We start from the raw sequence: 22,271 nt of genomic DNA, 5'->3' as shown, positions 1-22,271 counted from the left end.
GGAAGAGAGAGGGTGGGAGAGGGGAGGGCAACTAAAATGATCAGAGGTTTGGAACAGGTCCCATATGAAGAGAGGCTAAAGAGACTGGGACTTTTCAGTTTGGAAAAGAGGAGACTGAGGGGGGATAGGATAGAGGTCTATAAAAGCATGAGTGGGGTGGAGAGGGTGCATAAAGAAAAGTTCTTCATTAGTTCCCATAATAGAAGGACTAGAGGACACCAAAGGAAAGGAATGGGTAGCAGGCTTCAAACTAGTCACAGAAAGTTGTTCTTCACAAAGCAAATAGTCAACCTGTGGAACTCCTTGCTGCAGGAGGCTGTGAAGGCTAGAACTAGAACAGAATTTAAAGAGAAGTGAGATAAAGTGATGGAGGTTGGGTCCATGGAGTGGTATTAGCCAGGGGGTAGGAGTGGTGTCCCTGCCCAAAATTTGTGGAAGGCTGGAGAGGGATGGCACGAGACAAATGGCTTGGTCACTGTCTTCGGTCCATCCCCTCCAGGGTCCCTAGGGTTGGCCGCCGTTGGCAGACAGGCTACTGGGCTAGATGGACCTTTGGTCTGACCCAGTACGGCCATTTGTAAGCTCAGGGCTCAGGGTCGGGGGTCTCAGTGGACCACCTTGATTTTCATGCAAACCTGCTCCTGGGTGGCCAGGCTGGCAGCTCTCCTGCCCTAGCCGGCCACTTTCCTGTGCCTAGTGCGGAGGTCGTGGACGAGGTCCACGATGTCCGCACTAGACCAGGCAGGTGCCCGCCTCTTGCGGTCCCAGGCAAGCTCCCGGGAGCCGCCAGCCTGGTCCCGGGAAGAGGGGGAGGGCTGGGGGGCTCGAGCCGTGCCAGGTGCAGGGTCTGCTAGCTGGGTGCTGGCAGGCTTGCACCTGGCACAGGCACCGTAGCCAGCCCGTGCCCCTTTAAGGGGTCCGGGGCCGGGAGGGGGGCAATAGAGTTTCCCTGGTGTTGGCCAGAGTGGCCACCAGGAAAAGCTGAGGAGGGCTAGCCTCCCACTAGCTCGAAGTAGGCTTAGTCCTCGTAAAATGAGGTTTATCTAGTTCGAACTAAGCGCTCCGCTAGTTCGAATTAAGTTCGAACTAGCGGAGCGCTAGTGTAGCGCCTATCAAAGTTAATTCAAACTAACGTCCGTTAGTTCGAATTAACTTTGTAGTGTAGACATACCCTGGTTTCTTCCTTGTGAGGTCCCTTCCAGAGCTTTCAGCACTGCAGAGCATGTGGAGAGAGCTTGAAAGCGATTACTTACCTCTATAGCATTGGGGGATTCCCATGTTGGCCTTTTTCCCCTTCTACACCTGATTACAGAGCTCTGTGACTTTGTCCTCACCCACAACTACTTCCGATTCGGATATAATTTGTATCTTCAAGTCAGCAGCACAGCTGTGGGCACTCGCATGGCACCACAATATGCCAACATCTTTATGGCTGACCCTGAACAATGTTTCCTCAGCTCTCACCCCCTAACACTCCTATTTTACTTATGCTACATCGATGACATCTTCATCATATGGACCCACAGAAAAGAGATTCTTGAAGAATTTCACAAGGATTTCAACAACTTCCACTCCACCATCAACATCAGCCTGGACCAGTCCACATGGGAAATCCACTTCCAGGACACTACAGTACAATTAAATAATGGACAAATTTCCACCACTCTATACAGCTACACTTAACTTCATGCCTCTAGCTTCCATCCCAGACACATTTCTCAGTCTACTGTATATAGCCAAGCCCTAAGATACAACTGGATTTGCTCCAATCCCACAGACAGAAACACTCACCTACAGGATCTTTACAGAGCATCCCTAAAACTGAAATACCCACCTGGAGAAGTGAAAAAACAGATTGACAAGAGCCAAAAGAGTACCCAGACATAACTACTTCAAGACAGACCCAAAAGAGAAAAAGAACGGTTACTTACCTCGTAACAGTTGTTCTTAGAGATGTGTTGCTCATGTCCATTCCATGTAGGCACGGGCGCGCAGTGTGCACGCGACTGAGTTTTTCCCCTCAGCAGTATCCGTTAGGCCAGCAGGGAGCCACCTGGAGTGGCGCCGGTATACTGGCCAATATATACCTCTGCTGGCCCCCACCCCTCTCAGTTCCTTCTTACCAGAATACTCCGAAGAAGGGCAGGTGGGTGGGATTTGGAATGGACATGAGCAACATCTCGAAGAACAACAGTTACGAGGTAAGTAATCGTTCTTTCTTCTTCGAAAGATTGCTCATGTCCATTCCATGTAGGTGACTGCAAAGCGGAACCTGAGGAGGAGGGGTTGGAGTTTTAACCTTCCACTGAATGGAGGACCGCCCTGCCCAGGGTGACATCCTCTCTGGCCTGATGTGACAATGCATAGAGGTTAACAAAGGTGTGAACAGAGGACCAAGTGGCAGCCCTGCAGATGTCCAGGATCAGGACGTGCCCCGAGAAGGCTGTGGAGAAAGCCATCGCCCTCGTAGAGTGTGCTGTGGGGGGGGGGGGGGGGGGGAGAGGCTGGAACCCTTGCTACAGCGTAGCACTATCCGAAGCAAGCAGCGATCCAAGAAGATATCCTTTGTGTGGAGACCAGCTGACCTTTTGAGCGTTCCGCGATGGCCACAAAAAGTTGTGACGATTTGCAGAAGGGCTTTGTTCTGTCCAAATAAAAGGCTACGGCCCTCCTGATGTCTAAGGTGTGCAGGGCTTGCTCTTTCCCTGACGCTTGAGGTTTGGGCTAAAACACTGGTAGGAATAGGTCTTGAGAGACACGAAAAAACAACACCACTTTGGGCAAGAAGACAGGGTGGGGACGAAGCTTAACTCTATCCTTAAAGAAAACCGTATGGGGGGATCCGAAGTGAGCACTCTCAGTTCGGACACCTACCTAGCTGACGTGATCGCTATCAGGAGGGATACCTTGTAGGACAGATGTAATAGGGAACACATTGCCAGGGGTTCAAACGGGGGCCCCATGAGTTTGGAGAGGACCAGGCTGAGGTCCCACTGAGGGATGGGCTGTCGTACATGCGGGTAAAGTCTACCTAGCCCCTTCAGGAACCTGTTTACCATTGGATCGGCAAAGAGGGTCTTTCCCCTGTCTCCCGGGTGGAAGGCGGAGATGGACACCAAGTGAACCTTAATCGAGGAAGAGGAGAGACCCTGCAGCCTGAGGTCTAAGAGGTAGTCTAGAATCAGGGGAAATGGGGCCTCCCTCAGGGAAATCCCTTTGTGGGAAGCCCACATGTAGAACCATTTCCACTTAGCTAGGTATGTAGCCCTAGTGGAAGGTTTCCTACTGCCTAACAGAACTTCCTGAACCCGAGTTGAACACTGGAGCTCCACTGCTGTCAGCCACGGAGCTTCCACACCATCAGGTGCAGGGAGTGCAGGTATGGGTGGCAAAGCCTGCCGGAGTCCTGGGTGATCAGGTCTGGGAGCAATGGAAGGGGCATAGGTCTCATGTATAACAGGCTGAGAAGGGTTGAGAACCAGTGCTGTTTGGGCCATGCTGGGGTGATGACAATTATGGACGCCTTGAACTCCTGTACTCGCAGGAGGACCCTGTGGACTAGTGGGAATGGTGGGAAGGCATACAGTAGGCCCCTGGGCCAGGCGGGAAGAATTCGTCTCCTAGGGAGCCCCTTCCCAATCTCATGAGCGAGCAGAACCTCGGGCATTTCTTGTTCTGCCTGGTAGCGAACAGGTCTAGTTGGGGAAACCCCCACTCGCGAAAGATGGAGCGGGCCACCTCCTTCCTGAGGGACCACTTGTGGCCAGAAAAGGTCCTGCTGAACCTGTCTGCTAGGACATTCTGAGAACCCAGGAGGGACGAGGCTACTGGGTGGATATCTGCCCCAATGTAGAGGTCCCACAGGCGGATCGCCTTCCAACACAGGTGAGGAAATCGAGCCTTGCCCTGTCTGTTTATATACGACATCGCCGTCATATTGTCCGATAAGATAAGGACTGCCCCTGCCCCTGAGGTGGGGAAGGAAAGCCACACAGGCCAGTCTGACTGATCGGCGTTCCCAGACATTGATATGCAGGGAGAGGTGATCTTTGGACCATATACCTTGCATCTGCACGTCCCCCAGGTGCACTCCTCAACCAGTGTCCGATGCGTCTGTCATGAGTCAGATGGTTGGTACAGGCCCGGAGAAAGGGACTCCAGCACAGACCTCTTTCTGATGGGTCCACCAATTCAGTTGAGTGGAGGACAGTACTGAGAACCGTCACTACCCTGTCCCACTGGTGGAAAGCCGGGTTGTGAACCCATGCCAGCCACATTTGTAGGGGGTGCATGCAAAGTCTGGTGTGTTGCACAACGCATGTGCATGCGGCCATTAGGCCTAGGAGACACATACATGCCCTGGCTGTGTCACTGGGAAGTTTTGCACTCCCCGGATGGCGGATTCTATCGCCAGAAAGCGAGTCCTCGGGAGGGAGGCCTTTGCCAATGTTGAGTCCAGATTGGTGCCTACAAACTCTATTACTGGGGTTGGAATTAGAGTTGATTTGTCTGCATTTAGGAGAAGGCCTAGCTCCCTGAAGAGGTTCCGGACCACAGTAATGTGGGCCCACACCTGGTTCTCAGACCGTCCACTCAGGAGCCAGTCATCTAGATAGGGAAACACCTGAATGCCCCTTCTCTTTAGGGCGGCAGCCATGACTGTCATACATTTGGTGAAGTCTCGAGAGGCCACAGAAATACCAAAGGGGAGAACCGTGATAGTGGTCCATGCCCACCGTAAAGCGGAGGAACTGCTGATGGTAAGGAGCAATGGAGATGTGAAAGTAGGCATCTTCCAGATCAAGGGCAGCGTACCAGTCTCCGGGGGCTAACGAGGGGATTATAGATGCCAGGGTTACCATCTTGAATTTGGCTTTGACAATAAAGGAGTTGAGGTCTCTGAGGTCCAGCATGAGGCAAGAACTTCCCTTGGCTTTTGGGACAAGGAAATACTGGGAGTAGAACCCCCTGCCCAAGAACTCAGAGGGAACCGGCTCTATGGCTCCCAGAGTGAGGCAGTGGAGAACCTCCTCCCGTAGGAAAGGCTTGTGAGGGGGGTCCCTGAAAATGATGAGGCTGGGGCGTGGGAAGGGGGGGCCGAATGGAATGGGATAGTATATCCCCCTTCCACTATTTCCAGGAACCATCGGTCCAATGTAAACGAGCGCCAGGCCTGGAGAAAAGGGAATAAACTTTCCCGGAAGGTAAGTGCGGAGACTGGCATGTTGCTCTTAGGCGTCCCATCAAAATCCCTGGCGAGGGCCAGAGGATGTTAGGTGGGCCCTGGCCCTGGTCTTGAGCAGGTCAGGGCTGGCGATTACCGTTCCTCCCGTTGCCACTCCTACTCCTGTGGCAGGGGAAGTCAGGACGAAGGGCTTGTTGGGGCAGTCTGAGGGTGTTCCTGCCCGAGAACGAGTGCTCTGGGTGGCCGTTGTATGCATGCTCAAGGACTTCAGTGTGGCACAAGTGTCCTTGAAGCCATGGAGGCGCTGGTCCATCTGTTCAGAGAACAGCAAGGGGCCCTCGAATCATAGAATAATAGGACTGGAAGGGACCTCAAGAGGTCATCAAGTCCAGCCCCCCGCCCTCAAGGCAGGATCAAGCTCCGTCTACACCATCCCTGACAGATGTCTATCTAACCTGTTCTTAAATATCTCCAGAGAGGGAGATTCCACCACCTCCCTTGGCAATTTATTCCAATATTTGACCACCCTGACAGTTAGGAATTTTTTCCTAATGTCCAATCTAAACCTCCCCTGCTGCACTTTAAGCCCATTACTCCTTGTCCTGTCCGCAGAAACCAAGAGGAACAAATTTTCGCCTTCCTCCTTGTGACACCCTTTTAGATATTTGAAAACCCTTTTAGATATTTGAAATGGGAGGTCCTGGATGGTATTTTGGAGCTCCGGGGGCACCCGGACCCCAGTAGCCAGGAGCTGCGGTGCAGGACTACTCCCATGGCCATGATGCGGGCAGCAGCATTGGCCGCATCGAGGGCTCCCTGTAGTGCTGCTCTGGAGATTGCCCTTCTCTCCTCATGGAGGGCCTTGAACTCCGGATGGGAATCCCTTGGGAGCAAATCTGTAAATTTGTCCATGGAGGCCCAAGTACTTTATGCGTACTGTGACAGCACGACCTGCTGGTTGGCAATACCAGCTGAATGCCCCCGGACGCATAGGCCTTCCTGCCCAAAAGGTCTGTCTTTTTGGCCTCCTTGTTCTTGGGGGGTGGCTGCTGGTTGCCTCTGTCTCTCCTCTGGTTGATCGCTTGCACCACCAGCGATCCTGGAGGCGGGTGGGAGAACAGATACTTGTTGCCCTCCTGAGGCACGAAATATCTCTTCTTGGCCCTTTTATCTGTTGGTGGTATGGAGGCCGGGGTTTGCCAGAGGGCCTTTGACATCTTAGTCACTGTTTTATTAATTAGTAGGGCCACTCTAGTGGGGGCATCAGACTGGAGGATATCGACCGTGTGGTCGGAATCCTCGCACACCTTCTCAGCTTGGACCCCCAGGCTCTGTGCCAGTCAGCAGAGGAGGTCCTGGTGGGCTCTGGTGTCCATAGAAGGCATGGATGGAAGGGTGTCCCCTAAGGCCTTGTCCAGGGAGGATGACAATGACTCCTTTTGGGGCACCTCCGAGAGGGCCCCTGTTTGCAATGGGGCTTGCGAAGACCCTGATACCGATGGCAGTAGTGGCTGTCCTGGAGGAGCGCCTCTTCCCAATGGTCTTGTGGAAGCCTGACCGAGAGGTAGCAACTGCATCAGCGTAGGAGATTGAACCAGGGGGGTCACCAATAGAGGGCCCCGAGATAACTGAGTCTGCCCTGGAAGGATCCGTACCCTGGCTCTGATGGTAGGCCCAAGGGGTCCAGAATGGCCACTGACCAAGAGGTTGCAGGACCCATGTGTGTTGCATCATCGACACTGGAACTGGCTGTGCCCACTGCTGTTGACTGAGTGCCGTGGATGGTGCAACACGGTGGTACTGTGAGCCGGTGCCGGGCCCGGTGCCGTGTCTTGTGCTGCATCCAGTACTGGGGTCAGTGCCAAAGTTCTGGGATGCACTGGATAGCGTTTTCTGGAGTCCTGGACTACTTCGTCAGACGTCCTTGATGGTGGTCGGTGCCAGCCGTTCCCATGGCCTCTGGCAGGAGTTGGTGTCGGGGGAGGCGAAGGGTACGACTCAATCAAGACCCTGGTCGCCTCAAAGGCCTCTGGGGTGGAGGGTTCTGTAAAGTCCCCCAGTAGACTGGGCTCTCTGCATGGGGATAAGCGTCCACCCGACCGTGAAGGTCCAGGTTCGGTGCCTGATAGTGCCACGTGCCCGGCTGAAGGGCACATGGAGGGCATGCGCCTTGGAGGAGATTTACCTCTGTTAGGCCTCCTCTTCTTCTGCGGCACCGGAGACTGCGACCGGTGCCGAGGCCCGTGCAGTGCTGGGGAGGCATGAGAGAGTGCCGAAGCCTCCCGCACCAACGCCAGTGCGCTCTGAGAAGCCGACACCAGTGCCAGTCTTAGGGCTGTCTCCATGAGAATGATTTTGAGTCATGATTCTCTCTTGCGCTTCATGCAGGGTTTAAAAAGCTTTGCAAATGTTGCAGGCCTCTGAAACGTGGGCCTCTCCCAGGCACTTCAGGCATGACGAATGTGGATCGCCGCTGGGCACAGGCCGGTGGCACTTTTTGCAAGGTTTGAACACTTGCAGTCCGGGCATGCCCCGCCGTGGGTGCACGGCGCGCTGCAGTGGCAAACAAAGCAGATACTCTCTAATTTAATTTACAACTATTAACAGGTAATCAACTGATAACAAGTCGTAAAGAACTACTGAAGTGTTAGCAGTGATTGCTTTAGCAGGAGCTGAGGGATGTTCCAAAGACCGTCACAGCAGTAAGAAGGAACTGAGAGGGCAGGGGACCAGCAGGGGTGTATATCGGCCGGTATACCGGCACCACTCTACGGGGCTCCCTGCTGGCCTGACGGATACTATTGCTGAGGGAAAAATCTCCAACAACACATGCACACTGTGCACCCATGCCTACATGGAATGGACATGAGCAATCACTCGAAGAACAACAGAATTCCACTTGTCACTACTTACAGTCCACAACTCAAACCCCTGAAACGCATTATCCCTCACTCTCAGAGGCCTTGGGAGAAAGGCCTATTCTCTCTTAAAGACAACCGCCCAAACCTGAAACAAATTCTTTCCGGTAACCATGGGTAGCGGCGCGTCGGGGTTCCCCTGACTCCTGCACCCCCATAATGGCAGGAACAGACTCCACCAGCCAGTAGAATAGAGGGAGTTTATTGCTTCTCCAGAATACAGCACAGCCTAGATGAAATCTGATTACAGGGCAGGCGTAGGATGCTTCAGCCCCCCTTGAGATGGGGGAGACTAGGCCCCTAAATCCTAGACCCTTGCTTAAGCAGCTTCCCCCATGATACCAGACAGAAACTAAAAACGTCCGTTCCAGCCCTGCCCCCCAGCCAGGGCTGGCCTCACCCTCCTTCCTTTGTCTCTCTCCCTGGGAGCCAACTGGTCGGACAGGTTGGGAGCCCCTTGCATAATGACTCATCCCCTGTCCTGCTGGGCTGTGCTACAAATAGCCGCCAGTGGAGGTCACCACGGCCCACTGCCCAGCATGGCAACCAGCAAGGTACCAACACTACATCACACCATGCTACACAGCTACATCATAAGCATTCAGGAACCCAGCCCTGCAATCAGTGTCTCTGCCAACTTTGCCCGCATATCTATACAAACAAATTCATCACTGGAGCAAACATCATCAGCCACCAAATCAGAGGCTCACTTAACTGCACATCCAGTAATGCCATCAAATGCCAGCAATTCCCCACTGCAATATATATTGGACAAACTGGACAGTTCCTACAGGAAAGAATTAATAGACAAATCAGATATCCGTAAAGGAAACATACAGAAACCTGTTGGTGAACACTTTAATCTACCTGGACACACATTAAAAGCTCTCCAAGTCGCTGTTTTGTTACAGACCAATTCCACAAGCCAAATACACAGAGAAGGATTGGAACTACAATTCATTCACAAGTTTAATTCTCATGCTCAGGGCTTGACAAGCAGTGGTGAGCCCTGCTCGCCAGCCGTGCGGTTTGGCACACTGTGCATGCGTTGATCGTGCTGCGGCGCTGTGCCGGGCTAAAATCTACTTGTCTCGGGTGAGTAGATTGCCGTAATTGTCGAGCCCTGCTCATACTAATGGTTTAAATCAAGATACAGCATGGCTGGGAAATTATGAACCAACCAAACAATGAAGGTGACAATGGTTCTTTATATCCGTGTAAAATCTGGTTTTAGTTCTCTTTCTCTCTAATTGCTAACAAATGGTTCTTATGTGTTTCTTAACTATCTATTTTTAGGTGCTAATAGACTATCTGTTTTCCAATTTTTCCAGTTAAATACACTCAGCTTTCTCTTTGATACTTATCTACCCTCTGCCTCTTTCTGTCCCTCTCTCCAATTTTTTCCTCCTTCTTCTTCCACCCACCCCCCCTTCTTCCCTCATTTATTTTGGTTCTGGACATCCAATACCACTCTGGTCATCTGAAGAAGTGGGCTGCACCCACGAAAGCTCATGATCCCATCTACATGTTTTGTTAGTCTATAAAGTGCTACCAGACCATTTGTTGTTTAAGCAAGGAAACCGTTACTCTTTAGTTATGGAAACAGACCTTGCTTATGTTGTCTCCTCTAAAAATTTCCACATGTACTGGAAAGTGTCAGATATGCATACAGTAGCCCACCATTTAAGGAGAAACTAAGTGACTGTTATTCATGGCAAACAATCAGTCCAATATGCACACATTCACCATCAAATACCACGCAGGTTGAAGATTTTCACTAATTTCCATCTATACTATAGTCTAATAGTTCCATTTCCAAACTTACTCCAAGTGCTGCTCGCAGGGGGCCTGAAGCTCAGAGAATGCCCAAATAAGGCAATATCACCCAAACTGCAGTTACCAGCCCAGCCTGGCACAAGTTCCCAGCACACTAAAAGGAGCTCATTATTTCACATTTGACTCAGCAAAAGGAAATGATTCAACCCCAGAAGAGTTCCGGAGAAGTTTTAACCCTTTCAGGACTATCACTTGCACTAATTATTTGTGCAATTATCAGCCCAAAGCTTACATTTGTACAAAACTACTGCTGAGCTCAACATAGGTCTTGGGTTCATAGAATTCAAGGTCTGGAAGAGACCTCAGGAGGTCATCAAGTCCAGCCCCCTGCCCAAAACATGACCAATTCTAACTCAATCATCCCAGCAAGGGCTTCATCAAGCCAGGACTTAAAAACCTCTAGGGATGGGGATTCCACCCCCTTCCTAGATAACCCATTCCAGTGCTTCACCATCCTCCCTCACCATGTAAAGAACAAATATCAAATCAATCTGATGGCTTTCTTTGATAAGATAACGAGTCTTGTGGATAAGGGACAAGCGGTGGATGTGATATACCTAGACTTTAGTAAGGCGTTTGATATGGTCTTGCACGATATTCTTATCAATAAAACTACGCAAATACACCTTAGATGGGGCTACTATAAGGTGGGTGCATAACTGGCTGGATAACCGTACTCAGAGAGTAGTTATTAATAGTTCACAATCCAGTTGGAAAGGTATAACGAGTGGGGTTCCGCAGGGGTGTTTTGGGAGCGATTCTGTTCAATATCTTCATCAATGATTGAGATATCGGCATAGAAAGTACGCTTATTAAGTTTGCAGATTATACCAAGCTGGGAGGGGCTGCGACTGCTCGGGAGGATAGGATCATAATTCAAAATGATCTGGAAAATTGGAGAAATGGTCTGAGGTAAAGAGGATGAAGTTTAATAAAGACAAATGCAAAATGCTCCACTTAGGAAGGAACAATCAGTTTCACACATACAGAATGGGAAGTGACTGTTTAGAAAGGAGTATGGCAGAAAGGGATCTAGGGGTTATAGTGGACCACAAGTTGAATATGAGTCAGCGGTGTGATGCTGTTGCAAAGAAAGCAAACATGATTCTGGGATGCATTACCAGGTGCGTTGTGAGCAAGACACGAGAAGTCATTCTTCCGCTCTACTCTGCACTGGTTAGGCCTCAATTGGAGTATTACGTCTAGTTCTGGGCACCGCATTTCAAGAAAGATGTGGAGAAATTGGAGAGGGTCCAGGGAAGAGCAACAATAATGATTAAAGGTCTAGAGAACATGACCTATGAAGGAAGGCTGAAAGAATTGGGTTTGCTTAGTTTAGAAAAGAGAAGATTGGGGGGGGGGGACACGACATGATAGCAGTTTTCAGATATCTACAAGGGTGTCATACGGAGGAGGGAGAAAACTTGTTCATCTTGGCCTCTGAGGATAGAACAAGAAGCAATGGGCTTAAACTGCAGCAAGGGAGGTTTAGGTTGGACATTAGGAAAAAGTTCCTAACTGTCAGGGTAGTCAAACACTGGAATAAATTGCCCAGGGAGGTTGTGGAATCTCCGTCTCTGGAGATATTTAAGGGTAGGTTAGATAAATGTCTATCAGGGATGGTCTAGACAGTATTTGGTCCTGCCTTGAGGGCAGGGGACTGGACTCAATTACCTCTCGAAGTCCCTTCCAGTCCTAGTATTCTAGGATTCGATGATTCTAGGGAAATAGTATTTCCTAATATCAACCTAGACCTTCCTTACTGCAACTTGAGCCCATTGCTCCTCATTCTGTCATCTGTCACTACTGAGAAAAGCCTCTCCATCCTCTCTGGAACCTCCCTTCAGGAAGTTGAAGGCTGCTATCAAATCCCCCCTCCTTCTTCTATTCTGCAGACTAAATAAGTCTAAATCCCTCAGTCTCTCCTCATAGGTCACGTGCTTCAGCCCCCTAATCATTTTGGTTGCCATCCACTCGACCCTCTGCAACGCGTCCATATCCTTTCTGTAGCGGGGGACCCAGAACAGGACGCAAGACTCCAGATGTGGCCTCATCAGTTCAGAATAAAGGGGAATAATCACTTCTCTAGGTCTGCCGGAAATGCTCTTCCTAATGCACCCTAATATGTCATTCGCCTTCTTGGCTACAAGGGCACATTGTTCACTCATATCCAGCTTCTCATCCACTGTAACCCCCAGGTCCTTTTCTGCTGAAGGAATGTTAATGGGTATCCAGTTACCCAGTACCTGGGGAGCAGCCCACCAGGCCACTGCACCCGGAACAATAGTTGTGGGACAGGACCCCTTTGTGCTAGGGGTCATAGTGGACCACAAATTGAATATGAGCCAACAGTGTGATGCTGTTGCAAAAAAAGCAAATATGATTCTAGGTTGTATCAACAGGTGTGTTGTAAGCAAAACTCGTGAAGTCATTCTGCCGCTCTACTCTGCACTAGTTAGGCCTCAGCTGGAGTACTGTGTCCAGTTCTGGGCGCCACATTTCAAGAAAGATGTGGAGAAATTGGAAAGGGTACAGAGAAGAGTGACAAGAATGATTAAAGGTCTAGAGAACATGACCTATGAAGCCAGGCTTCATGAACTGGGCTTGTTTAGTTTGGAAAAAAGAAGATTAAGGGGGGACATGATAGCGGTTTTCAAATATCTAAAAGGGTGTCACAAGGAGGAAGGCGAAAATTTGTTCCTCTTGGTTTCTGAGGACAGGACAAGGAGTAATGGGCTTAAAGTGCAGCAGGGGAGGTTTAGATTGGACATTAGGAAAAAATTCCTAACTGTCAGGGTGGTCAAATATTGGAATAAATTGCCAAGGGAGGTGGTGGAATCTCCCTCTCTGGAGATATTTAAGAACAGGTTAGATAGACATCTGTCAGGGATGGTGTAGACGGAGCTTGATCCTGCCGTGAGGGCGGGGGGCTGGACTCGATGACCTCTCGAGGTCCCTTCCAGTCCTATTATTCTATGATTCTATGATTCTATATACAAAGAAAACACACACAAAAATTCCTGCCCCAAAAGCTTGTAATCTAAGTATAAGATAGACAACAACTGGATATAGACAGGGAAATACAAGGAAACAATGAGACCATATTTGTATGCATGGCTACAAGGGCACACAGTTGACTCATATCCAGCTTCTCATCCACTGTAACCCCCAGATCCTTTTCTGCAGAACTGCTACTTAGCCAGTCGGTCCCCAGCCTGTCACAATGCCTGGGATTCTTCCATCCCAGGTGCAGGACTCTGCACTTCTCCTTCTGGAACTTCACTGCAACTTGAGTTTCTTTTGGCCCACTCCTCTAATGGTCTGGAAGGCTTGCTCCCAGGCGCAGTGTAGACATACCCAGAAAGACTAACCTGCCCACCACATCTGAGTGTCCAATTTGAGACCCCTTGTCAGCAATTTTACTTACAGTTTTGAGTGCTCAGCACTTTTGCAAAGCAGACTCCAGATTACAATTACAGCAGCCAGTAAATGAGGAATACATATTACCAGTCATCTGTCAAAAGTTTGATTTAAATGACATGCCAAGCACCACAAAGGAACTCTGTCTTAGAAGCAGAAATACAACCCAGTTCTTCACAATGACATTCAAACGGCTTAAGCAAGAGATCATCCCTTATCTTCGTGCAGCTCCCTGCCTCATTCATAGAAGCCCAGGACTAGAAGGGATCTTCAGAGGTAATCTAACTCCAGTTCCCTACATTCATGGCAGGACTAAGTATTACCTATACCATTCCTGACAGGTGTTTCTCTAACCTGTTCTTAAAAATCTTCAGAGATTGCCTGGGAGGGTGTGGGGGGTACAATTTACTCCAGTGCTTAACCACCCTAACAGTTAGGAAGATTTTCCTAATGTCCAATCTAAACATTCTTTCCTGAAATTTGAGCCCATTACTTCTTGTCCTATCATCATGTTAAGGAGAATAATTTTCTCCCTCTTCCTTGTAACTACATCTTAGGTACTTGAAAATGGTACTCATGTCTCCTCAATTTTCTCTTTTCCAAACTAACGAAATCCAGTTCTTTCAATCTTCCCTCATAGACCATGTTTTCTAGACTTTTTAATCATTTTTGTTGCACTTCTCTGGATTTTCTCCAGTTTGTCCACATCTTTCATGAAATGCAGCTCCCAAACCTGGACACATAAGAACATAGGAACAGCCATACTGGGACAGACCTAAGGTCCATCTAACTCCATATCCTACTGACTGACAACGACCAATGCCAGGTGCCCAAAAGGAAATGAACAGAACAGGAAATAATTAAGTGATCCATCCTATGTTGCTGTCACAGACGTGTGGGGAATCTCTGGGCCCTGCACCCCTATCTGCAGCCAGATGTGACTCTCAACCAGCACGTTATGAATTATAACTCTGGTCATCTGAAGAAGTGGGCTGTGCCCACGAAAGCTCATGATACCATCTACATGTTTTTTAGTCTATAAAGAGCTACCAGACCATTCGTTGTTTTTTTAGGTATTGTTGTGTATGTGCAAAGATGGGGCAGCCTTCCCTTCGGTGAGACTCACACCCAGAACTCCCATCGCCATGGGCACTGGTGCAATGCTCAAGGAAACTGAAGCAGTACACACACACACATAGTTGCCACAGAACAGCAGAAATCACATACAACTTAACAAAGGAAACAGAGTGAACACAATCCCCACTATGTCACAGTTGCCCATTCCCAGACTGTGACAAAGAGACAGCCATTAATGGACTTATCCTGAATAAATTCATCTAGCTCTAACTTTCTGAACCCTGTTAAAGACCAAGAGGAAGACCAAGGACAGGATAGGCCCATTGATCAGTGAGAAGGGGGAAACAGGAAATTTGGAAATGGCAGAGATGCTTAATGACTTCTTTGTTTCGGTCTTCACCGAGAAGTCTGATGAAGGAATGCCTAACATAGTGAATGCTAGTGGGAAGAAGGTTAAGTTTAGAAGATAAAATTTAAAAAAAGAACAAAGAACAAGTTAAAAATCACTTAGAAAAGTTAGATGTATGCAAGTCACCAAGGCCTGATGAAATGCATCCTAGAATACTCAAGGAACTGATAGAGGAGGTATCTGAGCCTTTAACTATCATCTTTGGAAAATCATGGAAGACAGGAGAGATTCCAGAAGACTGGAAAAGGACAAATATAGTACCCATCTATAAAAAGGGAAATAAAAACAACCCAGGAAACTACAGACCACTCAGTTTAACTTCTGTTCCAGGAAAGATAATGGAGTAAGTAATTAAGGAAATCATCTGCAAACTCTTGGAAGATAATAAGGTGATAGGGAACTGCCAGCATGGATTTGTAAAGAACAAATCATGTCAGATCAATCTGATAGCTTTCTTTGATAGGATCACAAGTCTTGTAGATAAGGGAGAAGCGGTGGATGTGGTATACCTAGACCCGTGGTCCCCAACACGGTGCCCGCGGGCGCCATGGCGCCTGCGGGGGCATTTCAATGCGCCCGCCAGGTGCTCGGGGCTGGCCTGGCCCCAGGCACATGGCGCACGGGCGCTTGCGGGGGGAGCGCGCTTGGCGGGGGGAGCGCCGGGCGCGCGGCACTCGGCGGGGGCGGGCGCTGGCCCCAGGTGCTCAGCGGGGGGAGCGCCGGCCCCGGGCATACAGCGGGGGGAGCGCTGGCCCCAGGCGCGCGGCGGGAGGGGGGAGCGCCGGCCCCGGGCGCGCGGCACTCGGCGGGGGGAGGGAGCGCCGGCCCCAGGCGCGCGGCACTCGGCGGGGGGGGGGGGGGGGGGTTCTGTTCAATATCTTCATCAAAGATTGAGATATCAGCATGCAGAGTACACTTATTAAGTTTGCAGATGATACCAAGCTGGGAGGGGTTGCAACTGCTTTGGAGGATAGACAAAAAGGATCAGGACAAATTGGAGAAATGGTCTGAGATAAACAATATGAAGTTTAATAAGGACAAATGCAAAGTGCTCCACTTAGGAAGGAACAATCAGTTTCACACATAGAGAATGGGAAGCGACTGTCTAGGAAGGAGTACAGCAGAAAGGGATCTAGGGGTTATAGTGGACCACAAGCTAAATATGAGTCAACGGTGTGACGCTGTTGCAAAAAAAGCCAACATGATTCTAGTATGCATTAACAGGAGTGTTGTGAGCAAGACACGAGAAGTAATTCTTCCGCTCTACTCTGCACTGGTTAGGCCTCAGTTGGAGTATTGTGTTCAGTTCTAGGCACCACACTTCAAGAAAGATGTGGAGAAGTTGGAGAAGGTCCAGAGAAGAGCATCAAGCATGATTAAAGGTCTAGAGAACATGACCTATGAAGGAAGACTGAAAGAATTGGAACAAAATACAGGACTATGTAGCACTTTAAAGACTAACAAGATATTTTATTAGATGATAAGCTTTTGTGGGCTTTTCGTGGAAGAAAATAGTCACAACCATATATACCAAAGGATACAATTTTAAAAATGAACACATATGAAAAGGACAAATCAAATTTCAGAACAGAAGGGGGATGTGAGGAGGGGGGGGAGAAAGGTAAATGTCTGTGAGCTAATGGTATTAGAGGTGGGGAAAGGTAAATGTCTGTGAGCTAATGGTTTTAGAAGTGATAATTGGGGAAGCTATCTTTGTAATGGGTAAGATAGCTAGGGTCTTTGTAAGAATCCTGAATCACTCTCCATCCTGTGCATAGAATGAGGCAGAGGAACAAAATACAGTAAAACTTTGATAGTCTGGCATCCAGTTGTTCGGCACTCCCGTTACTCCGGCATCAAAATGTCAAGCACTCCTGTCCAGCTGATTAAAAAGCCTGCTGCTCAGCACATGGGACCACGCATAAGGCTGGGTGGAGGGGAGAGTGGGATCGTGTTACAGTATGGAGAAGAGCGTTTTGCTTCAGTGAAGGGGAAAAGAGAGGGGAGGAGATCGGGTTACAGCACGGAGAAGGAGAAGCGAAGAGGAAAGGGGAAGGGAAAGGGAGGGAGATTGTGTCCGGGCCAGCTGTTAAGCCGTGCAGCTGTACCAGGACCTCCCGAGACATCGGCATATCTGATAATACCGCACCACCTAGGTCCCAAAGGTGCTGGATTATCAGAAGTCTACTGTAGTGCACGATCGTTAAATTAAGGATAATATCATAATGCATATGCATAAGGAGACCAAAACAGGTTGCATAAGCAATCTTAATTTTGGCATGTTTTAGTTTTGATTACTTGACTTCGCAATGTTAACTTCAGTGTTTAATTAAACAGAATGATATAAAACATGTCAGCAGGGAAAGACTGAGTAGGAGTCAGGAGGTTGTATTACCCCTCTGGTATTGGCGCAACTGCTACTCGATTCTACGCTTTAAGAAGGATATTGAAAAATTGGAGAGGATTCAGAGAAGAGCTAAAAGAATGATTTATGGTCTGGAAAGTCTGCAACACAGTGAGAAAGAAAATAGTTCAATCTATTTTTCTTGCTAAAGATGGTGTCAAGAGAAGATCTGATCACAGTTTACATGTACAGGGAAGATATTTAATACCAGAGGGTTTTTTAAGCAAGGAAATAAGGCAGAACAGGATCCACTAACAAAATGAAAATTTGGAAGTGAGCGTATTTAACTACTCTTTACAGTTTACAAAACAATGTGATAAGCTATCCATCAGGTAGAAGAATGTAATTCAAGACTGGATGTCTTTCCAAAAATCTCTTGTTCGTCCATAAATTATTGGGCTTGTTGCAAGGATTACAGAGTGAAAATTCCATTACCTATGTTACATCAGATATCCAACAAGGTCAGTGATTTTCAAAATATGGGTTGTGACCCAGAACTGGGTTACAGAAGGTTAAGCACTAGGTCGCTTTGCTCTATGGTGACTAGGTGACTAACAGGTGTGCTAAGGCAGGTTTCCTGCCTACCCTGGCACATGGACAGTATCATGCTCCAGGAATAGTCAGCAGCAAGTCTGGCTCCTGCGCGGGGGGAGGTTGCAGTTCTGCAAACTGCTCCCACCCCAAGCATCAGTTCTACACTTCCTGGCCAATGGAAGCTGGGGAAGGATGGTGCCTGAGTTGAGAGCTCTGCGCACTTCTGCTCAGGAGTTGGACCTGCGGCTGGCTGCTTCTGAGGTGAACTTAAGAACTGCCATACTGGGTCAGACCAAAGGTCCATCTAGCTCAGTATCCTATCTGCCCACAGTGGCCAATGCAGCAAGGCCCACTATGCCAGGACAGGTAGGAAGGCTGCCTTAGCATGCACACTGCACTGCTGACCAGGGGGCAGCCAGAGGCAAGCCCAGGCCCCAACTGTGCACCCCAACATCCCTACCCCAGCAATGAGTCTCACCCCCAAACTCAGAGCTCTCTCCTGCATCTCAAATCCATCATCCCCAACCCCACGGCAGAGCCCACATTCTAGTCAAAAGGCATAATTATGCTGGGTCGCAGGTATCAACAATTTTCTTCAACTGGGTCATCAGAAAAAACATTTGAAAATCACTGAACTAGATGAACATAATTGTCCTGCTTGAGCTTAAAAATCCATGAAAACTGCAGGTTTTGAGAAGTTATAAATCCAGGGATTTGGGGTCTGTGCACTTGTTGCACACTGAAGGATCTCACATCTGAAAATTATCCAAAAGTCTGTGCGATCTCTTAACAACAGTGCTGCACACTACAGAATCCATGCTCCAAGAGTCCCAAAATGCATTAGTACCACCCCTATTGCATGTACTGAAGTGAAGCAATAACGAGAGATGCAATGATTCATTGCACACAATCAGTATGTCTGCAAAGGTTTCCTTGGTTTGTGGCGACATCCAGCTTGAGATTGCCAAACTATTTTGCTTTAGTATAGATAGACCTCGAAGTTTCAAAATATGAAACTGCCTGAAACTGCTTCACTGATGCCAGCACTACTAGCTACCATAATCACACAACAGATCATGCTAGGCTACAACCATTCTGCAGAGACCTGTTTAATATCACTCACCTGTGCTTTTTCCCTCTTGGCTCGGATCAATGTGTCCTGGTAGTGCTGCGCTACCTTTGGGGATACCCCCTCCAGTTTTGCTGCAGGGATCTGTAAGGCTTGAAGGGTCTTTCTGGTGTCTCCTTCGTCCAGAGCTTCATTAATAAGACCAATTGCTAAAATCCCTGGAAAACAAAGAATACAAAGGACAACTTCTGGTCAGCAGAAGATCACAAAGAAATATGTAACAGAGCTGAATGACTAGAGTCCTTATTAAAGCCGATGTCAGTGAAGAATCGTCATGACATTTTCAACCCAAACTCAGGTTTGGCTGGTGAAGACAGTTATCCTATTTCCTCACATGTGTGGTGCCCAATCGATGCTCTAGATACTGTACAAAAAGCAAAATGCTCAATGGATCAACAAAATCATAATGTGAAAAATAATAAGGATCCTATGGCATCCTCTCGCATCAAATGATCACCATGCTCTTTCTGCGTGCTCTCAACACCCAGGAGCAAAGCCACCTCAAACCAATTCCATCAACTCTTACTAGGGACTGCATACACAGTGATACCACCATCAACAGTGCCACGTGCCAAGCAGCTAACAAATCCAATAAAATCCATATGGGTACTTCAACTGTGTGATGGTTTAAAAACCTAAGCACAAAACCAAAAACTTTCTCTATCTCTTTTGCACGTTTAATTTAAAAACAAAACAAAACAGTATTTCAGAAGCTAAATGTTTCTATGTTATTAGTCCTCCCTACAGAGGAACCTCCAGGCTAATTTAGGGGGAAAGTCACAAAATGAAAACAAACTTAAAAAGCTGGAAAAATTAGCTTTCCACACTTTCTAAAGAAGTTATTGACCATATGAAGTAAGAATGGTTCTTTGAGATATGTCCCCCTATAGGTTCTCTAATGTAGATGTGCTTATGTCTCCATGCTACTGACTGGAGAACTCTGGTAGCAGTGTCCATTAGGCCTGCACATGCACTTACCTGACTCATACTGATCTCAAGATGAGCCAACATGGGTGAGCTGACCCCCCCTCCCCTCCATTCCTTTTCTACCAGAATCATAAGCAAGAAGTCCAATTAGACCCGAGGAGAAGAGACCTCAGGAGGTCGAGTCCAGTCCCCTGCCCGAAGCAGAACCAATCCCAATTAAATCATCCCAGCCAGGGCTTTGTCAAGCCAGGACTTGAAAACCTCTAGGGACGGAGATTTCACCACCTCCCAAGGGAACTCATTCCAGTGCTTCACCACCCTCCTAGTGAAATAGTTTTCCCTAATATCCAGCCTAGGCCCCCTCCACTGTAACTTGAGACCATTGCTCCTTGTTCTGCCATCCGTCACTACCGAGAACAGCCTATGGTGCATAAGAAAAAATTAATGGACACAAACCAGATATCTGAAAAGGCAACACACAGAAACCTGTTGGGAACATTTTAACTTGCCTGGGCACTCATTAATGGATCTCAAAGTCACCATATTTTTTCAGGCTAATTTCACAAGCCAACACTACAAGGAAGCCTTAGAACTTAACTTCATTTACACATTTAATTCCTATAAACGGAGGTATGAATAAAGACACTGGCTGGATAACCCACTACTTTCCACATGCTAATGACATAAAAAGCCAAACAATGGGTACTTAAAAATAGTTAGTACCTTCTCTATCAGCTTCATGTAGCCTGGACACACCAATTCAGTGTTTCTCCACCAATGGTATGAGTACCCTGAGGGGTACTCGAGAGAAGTCGGAGGGGAGGGGGGACCTCAACACAACTGAAATTTGGAGAAAACTGAATTCTTGTTTTTAAGTTTTACAGCGCTTTATTATTTTTGTACGTTTTACACCCCAAAATTTAATTGCCCACCCGGCTATGATTACATTGTTTAAACAAATGTGTTGCAATGGTAGAAAAAAAATTGTGTGTGTCTGAAAACTGTAGGTACCAGGGATACTTATTTTTTTTAAGGGGGTACTTTATAAAAAAGGTTGAGAAACACTGCTCTAATTGACTACTTCCCCTCCCCCCACACCTTTTTTTCCATTCTCTCCCCCTACACCTCCATTCCCTATTTATGTATTTAGGAACTGGACATTTAATAACTCCATTCATCTGAAGAAATGAGCTGTGCCCACGAAAGCTCATGAGACCACTTACGTGTTCTGTCTCGAAGGTGCTGCAAGACTATTAGTTGTTTAGATACTAGCCCTCCCCCTCGCCTCCTTTCTGTTCTGATTTGTCAGTTTTATAATGTGTTCACTTTTTCCCCATTGTATTCCTTTGGTATATATGGCCATGAATTTGATCTGAGAAAGTGGGTCTGGCCAGGAACGCTGCTGCCAAAACCTGCACCCTGGGCGAGTGAGCCTGCACAATCAGTGTGTATGTGTGGGGGCTATCGTCCAGGATAAATGCCACCAGGAGCACAAAGCCAGCAGTTCAAATGGGAGGGCCCATGAGCCCAGATAGGACGAAGTTCAAATTCCAAGGTGGAACTGGGGGGTCTGACCTGGGGAAAAAGCTGCTCCAGACCTTTGAGGAACCTGCCCTTCATGTCATGGAAGAATATGGCGTGCCTCTGGAAGCTGGAAATGGCTGCCATATGCACTATTAGAGAGGAATGCACCAGTCCTTAGTCTTTCAAATGCAACAGGTAATCTAGGATCAAATGGATCGAGGCCTTCATTGGGGAAATGCCATTGGCCACCACCCAACTTGTGAACCTCGCCCACTTACCCATATAGCTTTGCCAGGTCGACAGTTTCCTGCTTTAGAGAAGGATGTGGAGGACACCCTTTGAGCAGACCTGCTCTTCTAGGTTCTGCCACGTGGCAATCGAGCCATGAGGTGCAGAGATTCAAGGTTGGGATGAAGGAGATAGCCATGGTTCTGGGACAGGCGGTTCAGGTGGAGTGGCAGCAGTCACAGGGGGTGCACTGCTCAGTTTGACAGGATTCTGAACTAATGCTGATGGTGCCATGCTGGAGCAATAATGATGTTCATGGCCCTGTCCTTCTTGATTTTTTGTAGGATCTTGCTGATGGGTGGGAATGGGGAAAAAGCGTAAAGCAGATCTCCTGCCCAGGAAAGGAGGAAGGACATGGGCAGTGGCAGTTGTGTCTGGTAATGAACAAGTCCACCCAGGAAATATCGCACCTCCAGAAGACCCAGTGTGCAATCTTCACATGCGGCATACAGTCATGGTGAGAAGAGAAGTCTCTGAGCTCAAGCAGTCCACAAGGCAGTTGAAAGTTCTTGGAAGATAAGCCTCTGGTCGATACTGTGAGCAATACAGAAGTTCCAGTGAGCGAGAGTCTCCTAGCACAGTGCCGCAAGCAGGGTCCTCCATGTCTGTTGATATGAAAC

The 22,271-nt window shown here is 48.2% G+C and overlaps 1 protein-coding gene across 2 annotated transcripts in view; it reads right to left on the bottom strand.

Moving 5' to 3' along the window:
- IQGAP1 (IQ motif containing GTPase activating protein 1) overlaps positions 1–22,271 on the bottom strand; it is a 261,663-nt gene that overhangs the window by 112,819 nt on the left and 126,573 nt on the right. For both annotated transcript variants that reach the window (XM_075916963.2, XM_075916961.2), the window contains exon 15: positions 18,907–19,070. In XM_075916963.2, the coding sequence (XP_075773078.1) occupies positions 18,907–19,070 (164 nt within the window). The remainder of the gene's footprint in view (positions 1–18,906; positions 19,071–22,271) is intronic.

The sequence above is a fragment of the Pelodiscus sinensis genome, chromosome 14 (genome assembly GCF_052426305.1).
Source record: "Pelodiscus sinensis isolate ZL-2025 chromosome 14, ASM5242630v1, whole genome shotgun sequence".
In the NCBI taxonomy this organism is placed as follows: Eukaryota; Metazoa; Chordata; order Testudines; family Trionychidae; genus Pelodiscus; species Pelodiscus sinensis.
Note: the sequence above shows the minus strand (reverse complement) of the source record. Positions and strands in the feature narration are given on the sequence as shown.